This window comes from Bacillus rossius, chromosome 10, assembly GCF_032445375.1.
Source record: "Bacillus rossius redtenbacheri isolate Brsri chromosome 10, Brsri_v3, whole genome shotgun sequence".
NCBI lineage: Eukaryota > Metazoa > Arthropoda > Insecta > Phasmatodea > Bacillidae > Bacillus > Bacillus rossius.
The window spans coordinates 50343089-50356012 of NC_086337.1; the positions used below are offsets into that span (position 1 = coordinate 50343089).

The 12924-nt window shown below is 40.6% G+C and overlaps 1 protein-coding gene across 1 annotated transcript in view; it reads right to left on the reverse strand.

The window, feature by feature from the left end:
- Positions 1 to 12924, reverse strand: part of LOC134536344 (nephrin-like) — a 680062-nt gene that overhangs the window by 180161 nt on the left and 486977 nt on the right. Inside the window, exon 5 of the mRNA XM_063376096.1 lies at positions 2915 to 3121. Within this exon, the coding sequence (XP_063232166.1) occupies positions 2915 to 3121 (207 nt within the window). The remainder of the gene's footprint in view (positions 1 to 2914; positions 3122 to 12924) is intronic.

The window sequence follows — 12924 nt, forward strand, 5'->3', positions numbered from 1 at the left end:
TTTTCAGCAGACCGAAATATATAATAATGATTTAACACCTTCATCCCTCCCCCCTCCACCCAGAAAAATATAATAACCTTTACACACAACACGCAAAAAAATCTCCCCGCGACTAATGTAAAAGCGCATAAAAAATCTTGTCCAAGGGTTTATAGGCTTATGTGCAGATAAAACTGTCAAAACGAGTGTGATGACAGACGAAGCTGGCCGATTTTTGAGGCAAAAACTCACTATATATATATATATGTACTGCAGTTTCATTGCATGTAATGCTTGATATTTCGTGATTTTTACATTAAAATATGTTCTTCGTAAAAAAAAACAATTAAATTTTTAGTTTCACTGAAAAAAGGTGTCTGTTGAAGGAGTTCTGTGTGTAAACAAAAACTCCCGTACTTGAAATTTCTTGGATTGTGAGTTATAGCCGCTTCGAGGGTTAAGATTTCCACGATGTTTTGGTCAGCATTGCAGTCGCCATCTTCAGTTTAGAAGTTTCTTACTGCAGTTCATGGAATTCCTCTTGCCCTTAAATAATCTCGCATGAGAGAGGAGTGTTGCCTGATTGGCTGTAGCTAGTGTGCGTGTGAATTTTAACCAATTAAAATTTAAATTAGTCGAAAAATAAAATCAAGAGTCAATGAAATTTTCGAAACAAACAACGTGAATTTGATTAAAAAATCAAAATAATTTATTGAAATGAGAAAAAGCATTCAAAATAAGTGGTGCAGTAGGCACTAGGTGCAAAGGAATCGTTTTTCAGAGGATGTGGATTAGAATCCCGCTCTGGCTCTTAAACACTCGAGGAAAATGCTGGGATGGATCCTTACTGCCAGACCCATTCATGACCGATTCCATCGTCATCATTCCTAGTCTGAATGTGTGTAGATTGTCTGCATGATTACGTGTTAACCGAGTGTAGCCGTCCTTGGTAGATTTCGAAGAATCACTTTCCAAATTAATGTATCTAATTATATCACAATATTGTTTTAAAAAATGGGGAAAATAACCCGGATAATCAACTAATTGACTTATAAATTTGATGTATCGTGTTTACTAAGTGCGCAGTTAATACTGGATCGCTGTTCAGAGAACTGCTTACAAATAACTTTTAACAGATGAACCAGGCAAGAATACGAATCCAGTAGTAATGCGACAATTTTTAATTTTTTTTAGCGTTACGGTTTCTTTCATGAAAATGTACACAAATTTCACGTGATGATTCCAGTTCCATTTACAGGAAGAAGAAAAAAATTAAAAAGCAGTCATGAGAACTGCCGACAGAAGTGAAAGCTTAAAAATATAAACAAACAGTTGTTATTTATTAATATTAATAATAGAATTAAGAAAATACAACTATAATTTGAAATAATAAATACTAACTTTGTAAAATATAATTATGTAATATAAAACAATATTTTTTGAAAAATCAGACTTTTTCGCAATTTTTACGAAAAAATATTACCACACAACAAATTTGTTTTATCACGTTAGTAAAATAACTCCTAAATTACTATAAAATACGCATTGCATAGTAATTGTAGGTATAAAAAAATAAATAATGATCTTAATTTTTAGGTTATATTGCTACAAAGACTTAGTTTTCTTTGTTATTCAAACTATATACATATCTATATGAGAATATAAATATATTTTATACTAAATTTTTACTGCACAGTAATCGTATACTTAATATTTAAAATAAAAATTGAACAAAAATACAATTTGAACACTGTATACACTTATTCGATTCATATATGCACAGCACTGATGAACAGGGACTGAAGACGCGTACTGAGGCACCACTGATTGTATAATTATATATATGTGTATACCTATATATGTGTGTATATACACCTATATATATACATTCACGTCACGTGACCATGTCGATGACGACTTACGTGAATTTACGCCCTATCCAAACCTTCCTATAGAAGTTTTCACTTCAAAAAGTGGGTTCTCTGTAAAGTCGGTTTGCACACGATAAATTTTACGTGATAACATCATAAGAAAACATTGATGAAAAATTGCATACTTTTTAATTTTCAAATATTATTTTTAATTTTTTTGCAAATTTAATTTAAATAATTTGTTTAAATATCATCACGAACAATTAGTAAGAAAGTCTTCCTTAACCTGTTTGATATTATAGAAGATTTTCCTCGCACGGTGGTTGGCCGGTTGTTTGCACGCTCGGCTCAGGCGGAACGCGACAATGAGTCATGCTTTTTTCGTGCGTGCAGCGGGCGTTCATCGATTTATAAGCAGACCGGAAAAATTCGAGGGTTCGATGACCTTTAGGATGGACTCCAATATCCTTTACACACCCGGGAAAATGCCAACTGTTCATTGGCTGGTGACTTGTGAGTCGTTACGACTGGGTGGCTTGTGATTCGACACTTCTACGAGTGAGGGGTCTCTAATTGGCCCTCCAGTCATCCAGATTAACAGTGGACCAATGGCAGAAGCAGCACTAAGGTATAATTATTTGAATTTTAGCATAGCACGTAATGAACCCGCGAATGTTTCAGGTCTCTATTTATAAGACGTCATCACGTCAAAGACTAGTTTTGGGGAGCGCAGGCAGGCAGCATTGCGGTGCAGGTAGGTATACTCACAGTAAATGTCGGTTGCGGGTAGGTTTACTCACAGTATATGTCGGGCGTGGGTATAGGTAGGCACTCACAGTATATGTCGAGTGCGGGTATAGGTACTCACAGTATATGTCGGGCATGGGTATAGGCACTCACAGTATATGTCGGGTGCGGGTAGGTATACTCACAGTTTATGTCGGGCGTGGGTATAGGCACTCACAGTATATGTCGGGTGCGGGTAGGTATACTCACAGTTTATGTCGGGCGTGGGTATAGGCACTCACAGTATATGTCGGGCGCGGGTAGGTAGGTATACTCACAGTATATGTCGATGACGACGCTGGCGGACACGGGCTGGCTGATGTTGTTGTTGGACGCCTGGCACGTGTAGCGCGCGTGCAGGTCGCTCCGCTCCAGCCGCTTGACCGTCAGCACGTTGTGCTTGACGTCCTGGTAGGCGCTGACGGCGTCCGTCGAGTCGACGAGGCCCTCCTCCCGCCACCAGCGCACAGACGGCAGCGGCCGGCCTGCCGACAAGACACCACAGCACAGCCTTTGAACATACATACTGTATAGAAGTCGCGAGCGGATAGGATTCAGGCCGGGTTTATAGGAAACGCAAGAACGCAGGACGCGACAACCGCAAGAAATTCACAGTCGTTTATAAAAAAAACGCAAGGACGCCGGCCATCGCCAACGTCAAAAATTAAAATTTTCAGGAATAAGTAGGGACACCTGTATTTCGCGAATACATTTCGTGTCAAGGTATTTCACAAAATACTGTAGCTTTTCTCCTGTGGTTATTGGCTGAGGTCGGTGAGAGGTGTCGTCCCGCTCTTGACGGGGCCAATGAGAATGTGGTCAACGTGCTGATGCACCCTCACAATTTTCCATGACTCTTAGAAAAAGCTACAGTGTTTTGTGAAATACCTTGACATGAAATTTATTCGCGAAATACAGGTGTCCCTAGGAATAAGTCATGATTATTTTAAAAATCTTTGTTGTACTTATCGTACAGGTAGGGAAAATTTTTGGATAAGCTGAACAAGAAATTAATCAGCTTCCTACATTGCGCTGTATTCACTAGAAGAATGCCAGCCCAAAACATAAATAAAGAAACACAAGCGTAACGATTAATTACAATCGCAGAGCCTTCTATATGCATTACATGACAGTTTCAGTTTCCACATACTAAGCAACCAGTATAGAAGGCCGAAACGCAAGGAGAAAACGCAAGAAGTAGAAAGTTGAACAACTTCTGCGTTGCGTTCTTGCGTTATTGCGTGTCTTGCGTTTTTTATAAACGTGCTGGTAGAAGAGTTAAGGTTGGACTTTTAACGTAGTTGCGTTTCTTGCGTTTCTGCGTTCTTGCGTTTTCTATAAACCCGGCCTAACTCAACGTTTTTCACAGGAGCGTATGGTGAGCAGCTTGGGAACTTCAACCGCTGCAGTGCGCTGCCGTGACGCCCCTGTATCGTCTCAGGTTGTTATTTACACGTTAGAGCGCAGCACTGTCGCCCGCTGTCATTCCCCCGCATACCCCCAATCCAATCATTCACTGCAGCTCGATGACTTTCAACGGGAAGGGGAAGGGGTGTTTGAAGAGTTCGACACTTGTCCGCTAGGGACCACAACAAGTCGATGCCCTAGAGATGGTGGCGATTGCGGCGGTGAATTAACCAACTACCTCAAAACCGTATTAGAAATTTTAACCTGGGCGGGCGACTTCTATACAGTATATATATTCAAAGGCACAGCGGTCACACACGGGGCCGGCTCGGTGGCCATCACAGAGAAAAGAAGGGTTGTTTGAATCCAACAAATATTTGTTTATATATGGCGAAACAAAATATTTACTTGGAGGAACAAAATATTTTGTTTGCATAACCAAACTCGGTAAGTAAGAAAAAATGGTTTGTTACACCCAACCAAAAATACATTTGAGTTGACAAAATCATTTTGTTGGGTCAACAGAATCTTTCCTACTACAAAATATTTTTGTTTGAATTAACAAAATATATTTATTTCGCCATATACAAACAAATATTTTGTTGAGGCAAACAAACCTTTCTCTCAGTGGCACCTGGCCACACACCACGTGTTCGTATTTTTGCGTTCTCCCCCTTCCCCCCTCCCACCGCCATCATACTTTTATGTAGGGACTATTTCTTAAAAATCTTAACTGAATTGCTGAAATAGATATCATATAAACATAAGTCTTCTATAATATGTACATAATGCATGTTCACGATAAATTATTGTAACAAACATTGCGACTCTCTATAAATCTTTTAATTATTTCCCTCTCCCCCCCCCTTCTCCCAAAACCCCCTCCTCATCCTCGTCGAGCATGCCATTACATACTGAGCATTGCGTTTTTAGTTTTTCGTTACGCTCTGATGTCGACTCATTCTACTGGTTGTATAGAGGTTACACATAAAAATTTAAAACTTTCCAAGACTTGGTGGTGGGGGGTGATTTGGGGGGGGGGGGGGGGAGGTCTGCGTGACTCAGAGTGGATTATTTAATTTTTTTTAATCGCCAGAAATGTTCGCGCAACGCCACGGCAGCCTAGCCCCATTTTTCTCGGCTTGCCACCCCCCCCCCTCCTCTCCACAACCCTACCCTCCTCGAGGCTAGCTGACATATCGATGTCGGGGAGCCGGCAGTATATCACGCGCCTGAATGCCGCGACGTCACGGTATTCGTCAGTCGCCCGGCGGCGTCAACAGCGCAGCGGGGCCGGCGCCCGCCGATAAAGCCACCCCCTCCCTTCTTGCACCCCTAAACCCCCATCATCCCCTCCTCCTTCCACCAGAACGTCTAGTAGGGTCACGCGCGCACGAGCTCCCTGGAGTATACAGGGCGTCCGCGGATCCGTGACCGGGCTTATGCTATACATAGAGACCTGAAAACTTCGCGGGTTCATTTCGTGTTATGCTAAAATTCATAATAATTATACCTTAGTGCTGCTTCTGTCATTGGTTCACTGTTAATCTGGAGGACTGAGGACCAATTAGAGACTCTCACTCATAGAAGTGTCGAATCACAGGCCACCCAGTCGAGACGACTCACAAGTCAGCAGCCAATGAACAGTTGGCATTTGCCCGAGTGTGTAGAGGATATTGGAGTCTATCCTGGAGGTCATTGAACCCGCGAATTTTTCGGGTCTCTAGCTATAGATAGGGACAGAAAAAATTCGCGGATTCGATGACCTCTAGGATAGCCTCCATTATCCTCTGCATTTCTCAAGTAAACACGCGTGTTCGTAGGGTACTAAATTGCGAGGCGTCTCCACTGGGTAGCTTGTGATTGGACGCTTCATTGGTGAACAGTCCCTCATTGGCCCAGAGAGCTCCAGTTAAACTGCGAGCCAATAGCAGAACCAGCAGAATTGTACACATGTATGAATTTCAGCCTATCACGAAATGAATCCGCGAATTTTTCCGGTCTCTAGCTATAGAGCGTCTTACCCTTAGTTTGCACTACACAGTTGCCAGAATTATAACACTCGGCGACAGATGAATTACGTTCCACTACATTTAATCTGACTTATTTACAATGAAGTAGGTGACTGCTCCCTAATGATAGCGACTGCAATGTTGACCGAAACGTCGGTGAATTATTTGCCAAGGGCACAGCTACAACCCAAGCTACTTCAGACAATGGCCGTGAAAGCCTACGAACATTATTGTTAATAATAAAACCTTTTGTTTTGTACGACATCATTTATCATACAAAAAATATTAATATTTATTTATTTACGTTCTCTGAAGACTATAAAATAGTATTTATATACAGTACCATTACAGCTGTGGTCATTCTGAAAACACTTATTAAATACCAAACCCCAAATATTTTGCACGAGGAACTACGCATTTTTTACCAACTTGACACTGTGAAAATCAGGCCTCACAGTAAATCATTTGCTATGCTCAAACAGGGCCAAAATGTTAATATTAAATTTTTAAAAAAGTTGTTATCAAATTCATTTGTAACCAAGAAATGCAACCTTCGGTTTTGCCTTCTTTGAAGTTAAAAATGGTTCTTAGGCTTTTGACGAAATAAAACAATAAGAAGCATTATTTATTAAATTCTAATTTAAAATTTCCTTTTACAAAATAAAAAAATTTAATTTTTTTATTTTTTTTAAAACTGTTTAACAAACTAGCAGACACATATTGTTTTCTGAAACATAAAAAATTGTTTCTAAAACTTTGTGCCCTTTGGCATAAATCAGGACACAGTGCATGCCGAAACAAGGGCAGCACAAGTGGCAGGAATCGTGTACTGGAAAGAGAGAGAAAATGTCAATTGTACTAAAGGATGAGACGAGCTATAACTTGGGTGCTTCAAACACACTCTACTAACAAATAGTTGACACTTTTCTGACAAAAAACATTCAACCGTTGACATCTGCGGATAATCTCATAACATGGTTGCCACGCGCTTTTGAAGTGAAACTTCAAACTAGTTTTACTCACTTAACAATAAAACAAATCAACAAAGTTCACAATACAAAAAAAAACTCTTGGTAATGTCTATACCAATGTTCTCAATTCTAATTGAATTTAATTAAAATTTTAAAGAAGAAATTTTTGAATTGTAGCATTACTCAACTAACTAGAGAGAGAGGAGTGGGGCACTCAATATTCCACTCTCCCCTCCACCCAAATCGAAGCCTCACTCCTGAAAATCGCACTATTTCGCTACGGCCTAATGAGCTATCACTTCAACTTACCCGAACGACTGTAAAAACGATTCATTTAAGAAAATTTATCAATCCGTGATTGGCCGGTCTGGTTCTGCATACATCTGTGTTTTTTTTCATTACGTCACAATATTCTTTTCTCCAAGTCTGAATGTATGCTGAATAACCCCAGTAAAAAAAAAAAATGTCTCACCTATTCTTGAACACAGTATACACGTCATAATGCGAAACTGCTGAAAGCATTCACAATAAATATTTGCAAGAAAAGAGAAAAAAAAAATCTTCAGACTCTGTGAGATGACTATATAATATGTGTGATAAAGAAATAAATCCAATAATTTTATTACGAATAAAGTAATATCCTTACATAAAATTTGAACTTATCTCCTTCAAAATACTCTCCTTGGCTGGTGATGCACTTATCGTAACGTAGGTTCCATTATTGGAAGCATTTCCGGAAGGGATTTCGGAAGGTCCATCAACTGCTTTTTCGTGACCCTTTAAATGTCAGGAATGGTGTCAAACCGTTTCGATTTCATCACGTTCTTTTTTTTTTTATTTTTTGGGAAAATTAATAAACAGGAGTCCCAGACAGCTAAATCCAGAGAGTAAAAGGCGGATTTTCACAGACAGGAACCATTTGTTCAGCTAAACACTCGCCGATCGGAAGCGAGGATTGGTACGGCGCGGTGCAGTGATGGAGGAGGAAGCCAATTGGCTCATTTTACTGGTCATTTTCCCCGTCCATCGTTTCGCAAACGTTCCGGTGCGCCCCTTTTTTTATATGTATTTGGAGTTCACAGTTCGTGCTGGAACGAACATCGATCGCACTATGCCCTAGCTATCAAGAAAAATAAATTAGCACGGCCTTGACGTTCGACTTTGACTTTCGTGCGACTCCGTTTTTCATTGGGAACTCTGAATTTTCGTCTCAGGATTGAATATTCGTCTCATGATCGTAGCTATACACCCAACTCGCATCTCAGTCGTTAAATTGGCCACGAACATATTGGCTGGTGAACCACAGGTCATAGGCAGAGACAGGAAAAATTCGCGGATTCATTTCACGACAGCCTGAAATTCAAAAAGTTACCTCAGTGCTGCCTCTGCTATTGGCTCACAACTCACCTGGAAGACTCTGGGCCAGTGAGAAAACCTCAACTGAAGCTATATCGAATCACAGGCCACTACGTTGGGACACCTTCACAAGACAGCAACCGATGAGAGGGTGACATTTGACCGAGTGTACGTATAACTATAAAGTTCATCCTAGAGGTCATTGAACCCGCGAATTTTTCCGGTCCCTAGTCATAGGTTCGATTCCTGGCCGGGTTTGAGTTTTTTTTTAATTCACGAAAAAAATTTCCTCCGTATTCTAGCCTTAATCACGCCATGATCTCTCTATCCCCTCCCCCTCACGGGTAGCGACTGCTGGTGGTCCAAAAAAAAAAGCCCTGTTGAATGATCTAACTTTCATTACCCTGAAAAACAACTCACCAAATGAATGAAATATTTGGCTGCATAGTATTTTAAACAGAATATTTCCCACGCCCACCAGTGTTTCCCCGGGGGAAATTAACCCGTGTAGTGTTGGCCACCATGGCAGAGGATTCCTCGCGGTGTAGCCCAAGTCTCCCAACACGAACTACGGGGCAACATACACGTACGTTTAGGCTCGGCTGTACGTGCGTGGTGCTGGCTGGATAAGGGGTGAGTTGTGGGGGGGGGGGGGGAGAGTTACGGTTTTCGTAGCACATCGGACCGAGCCACACCGCGAAACTTGCATATTTCACTCGCCCCGTTAAGTTTACCAGGCGAATGTGTATGGGGTGCCGAGGAGGAACTTACCGCTCTGCCCTGCACCCTGATCTCTCCCAGTGCCTCCAAGAGGACTAGGTAACGTCGCACTTCCCATGTCCCTGGGGTTGAGGGGGGGGGGGCGGTGGAATTGGGGGGGGGGGGAGGGGCACCAAAGTTCTGCTGCCAAACAACCCCCCTTCCCCTTTGCAAACCTCACCACCCTACCGAGAAGCCAGCGGAGATCAGATCTGCGCGCCGTTACTCATACGCATTGCGCCATGCGTAATTTAACCTCCTCGTTTGATACATGCGACACGTCACTGCGATCTCACGAATAAACAGGCGCGCGGGTGCAGAGTCCAATGTAACTTACATAAGCGCGAAGGGGGGGGGGGGGGGGGTGGTTCCTTTAGCGAATAATGATGTTGAAGTCTCTTTAACGGCTCCGCCTATCTGAGCACCAAATACGGCACGATATCAAAACTGCTCAAGATATCAGAGTGGTGCCCTGTTTACGGAAAAGCATCTTAATAATACACTGGGACCGTACGAGCAGTTCTGTTTCCGTATTTTTTTTTTTCGAACTCTTTTTTTAGGAGAGTCAAAATGGCTAAGACGCTCTCGTGTTGGACGTGAACAACCCAACACAGATTAAATTTATTTCAAAGCAAATAGTTCAGGAGCATAATTAAAATGAATTGTAACACCTATAATTAATTTTTCCATGCATTATTGGAGGAATTAATTTATAACCTAATTATAAATAATTTGGTCTAAATTATGTTATGTCTGAAGTTAAAATTAACGGAAAACATAAAATTAAATGGTAAATATTTAAATAATTTTGAATATCAGTTCCATAACTAAAAGTAATTGTTTGGATTATATATTAATAATCTATGGTTTAGATATGCAATAAATAAAAAAATACAGGTGATATTGACATAATAAACTGCCGTTAATGACGTGCAGTGGTCTCGGGGCATCACCAAACCAATTTATTTATTTGCGAGAAGGAGTTAATTTCACCTTCTCGCGCAGCGAAGCAGAGAAAAGGAGGTTTAATATAGAGGGGGAATATGTTAATGCCCGGCACTCCCAGGGGGGGAAAAAAAATTGGAGTAACCTTATGAGAAAACCATGCGGCACGCGTGACTATTTTTCTTGGCTCCCCTCCCCCTCCCCCCTTCCTTTTTTTTGACCATCCTTCCTTTCCGGCCTCGGTGAGTCGGGTAGGCGGCCAGAAAACAGAGACGACGAACGAGCACATTGCAGCGAATGTAATGGGACGTGAGACATATTTCAAGCGGTGGAGGCGGGAAAAGAGGAAAGAGAAGAAAAAAAAAGCCGGGGGAAGGAACAAGGTGGGGTGAGAGGAAAGAGAAGGTATTAAAGAGGGGGGTTGGGGTTGAGGGAAGACTTCGCCGCCTGTTCTTTTGTTTTAAGTGGAGGCGGGGTTGGAAGGCTCTGGAGGTCCCAGACGGGACGAAAGAGGTTTTTGTGTCTAGATGCCGGACAACAAGTAAGGAAGAGAAAAAAAAAAAGTAACTCAGCCCCGCCAGAGCATTTTATATCTCATCAGGCGTTTTCTTCTGCCTCGCAAATAGTGTAGGTGGAGACCAAATGAAACACCGTTAAGAGACTGGAGTTAGTTAAAAGGAAAACCCACTTTTCAAACACTGATCCGACACAGGAGTTATAAGAAGTAAAAGCCCTTTCAAAAGGAATACTAAGAGATGAAAAATGCATAGGTGTGACCAATGAAACTGGACGGTAATTTTCTGTAGAAAAAATAAATGATTGAATACGTTACTGAAACGGAAAACTTAACTGTTTGTTTACTAAAGTGTTCACATTTTACTGTATTTTACTACATAAATGTAACTTTTGGAAACATAAGGTGACTCTCTGGAACTACACTCTAATACTCAAGATCAGCAGTTCTATCTCAATTAATTATACCCCGCTAAGAAGCAATGGACTGAGTCAGGTTTTTTTTTTAATAATATACATTTTATAAGAGAGAATTTTTCTTAATTTTTTTTTCTTTTAAAAACATTTATTTACTGTAGTTTCATTTAAGGTAGATTTCGAAGAATGATTACCTATTTTACTGCACCGTTGTACATATAGTATCCAGTACAGGGCGTATACCAATGTGACGACAAAGTCTGATAATATTTAAGTTACTGAAATAAAACTGCACATATCTTGAAAACAGTCAGTTTTAGCGACGTAAAACAGTAATTTGTTTTGTACTGAATGAAATATTTTTAATTTAAATTGAAAATAATTAACAAGTTGAACACTCGCACCTCAGTTGTCTTGACGATTCAGACCTTTGCTTTACGGTGACCAGACAAACAAACGTCCAATGTAAAGCATTTAGTGTCATGCCGTGATCTTACATTGAGTTTTGCACTGGGAAATAGTGACTCTAAAATACCGTTTAAATTTGCCCAATGTAAAACGGAGTTTATTAGCAGGATTGATGTTTATAAAGTTTTTATACTTTATTTTTGACATATAATACAATTGGGTACTAAAGGAGTTTTCATGTATATTTGTCAAAGAGACGTTTTCTTATTGTGTTCTTTGTAAATTATTGTAGTGTATTTAAAATATTTTTATATTTTAACTGGAAATTAATTAACCAAACATTACTATTAGCTAACAAAATAAATAAAAAATATTCTAATTTTTGTGATAAAACTAATGGGATTTACTTACTTATTTATAAAACTCTGAACATACCTTGTAAAATGTACGCAGAGCTACTAATACTGGCGAATTAACACGTGTTTTTTTAATGCTGTAAATAAAATGAAATAAAATACTTTGCGTAGCTATTTTCGGAAACTTAAAATTAATTAAATGAAATGTTTTTTTTTTATTTTGACTGACGAGATTTTTTATTATGTACGAAACTGCCTTTACACAAAGGATAACAAAGCTTTGAAGAATACAAACTTTTAACAAGCATATGAACAAAATGGACCTTTTTAATTTTTTATTTTTAGCTACAACCTCATCTGAAAATAGAAAATTATGAACGAGCGGTTTTGCAATAACTCACTAGACCTACAATGAAGGGGACATTAAAAGATGGAGGTCTAAATAATATTTTCCATCGTCACACATTTTTTTGTGTGTCCGTTGCTAACACTTTCAAAAAACGGGGTTGGGGGAGGGGGGATGAAATCTTCCCGCGGTAAGCGGAAATAATGAAAAGGTAATAAAATTTTAATTACTCCTCAGAAAACGTTCACTTCCAGAGCCCCGGCCATGGCATTCGGATATCTGGGGCGATATCAATTCCGACAACCAATTAGAGGAAGTTCCTTCAACCCTTTCTCCCTCCTCATTCCAGACTGTTGAAGTATGTTCGCAGACCGAACAACCTCCCCCCCCCCCCTTTACCCTTCACCCACAAACCCTCCGATCGTTTCATTGGCTCCCGCATTTCCTTCTCTTCGCGACGCCGGATTCGGGAAGGGGTCAGGAGGCATGGGAGAGGGTATGGAGAGGGGGGGGGGAGGGTGCTAATCTCGCGCGGGTCAGAAAACGTCGATATGTAGGTCAAGTCGTTATCGCGGCCGGGCCGGGCGACATGCGAGGCGCGCGCACGGGATCAAAGAGGGAAATTCGCGGGAACACGTGGTGGGGTTGGCATGCCTGGGAGTGACGCCGTTACTACGCTCTCATCAGAATGTTACACAACAACACATCCGTCCATTATGAGGCATGGGCAGTAGGAGCAATTAGGAGATTGTCAAGCTGCATTGAAAAATATTTCATAATAGTGTGGGATGGTTGGTA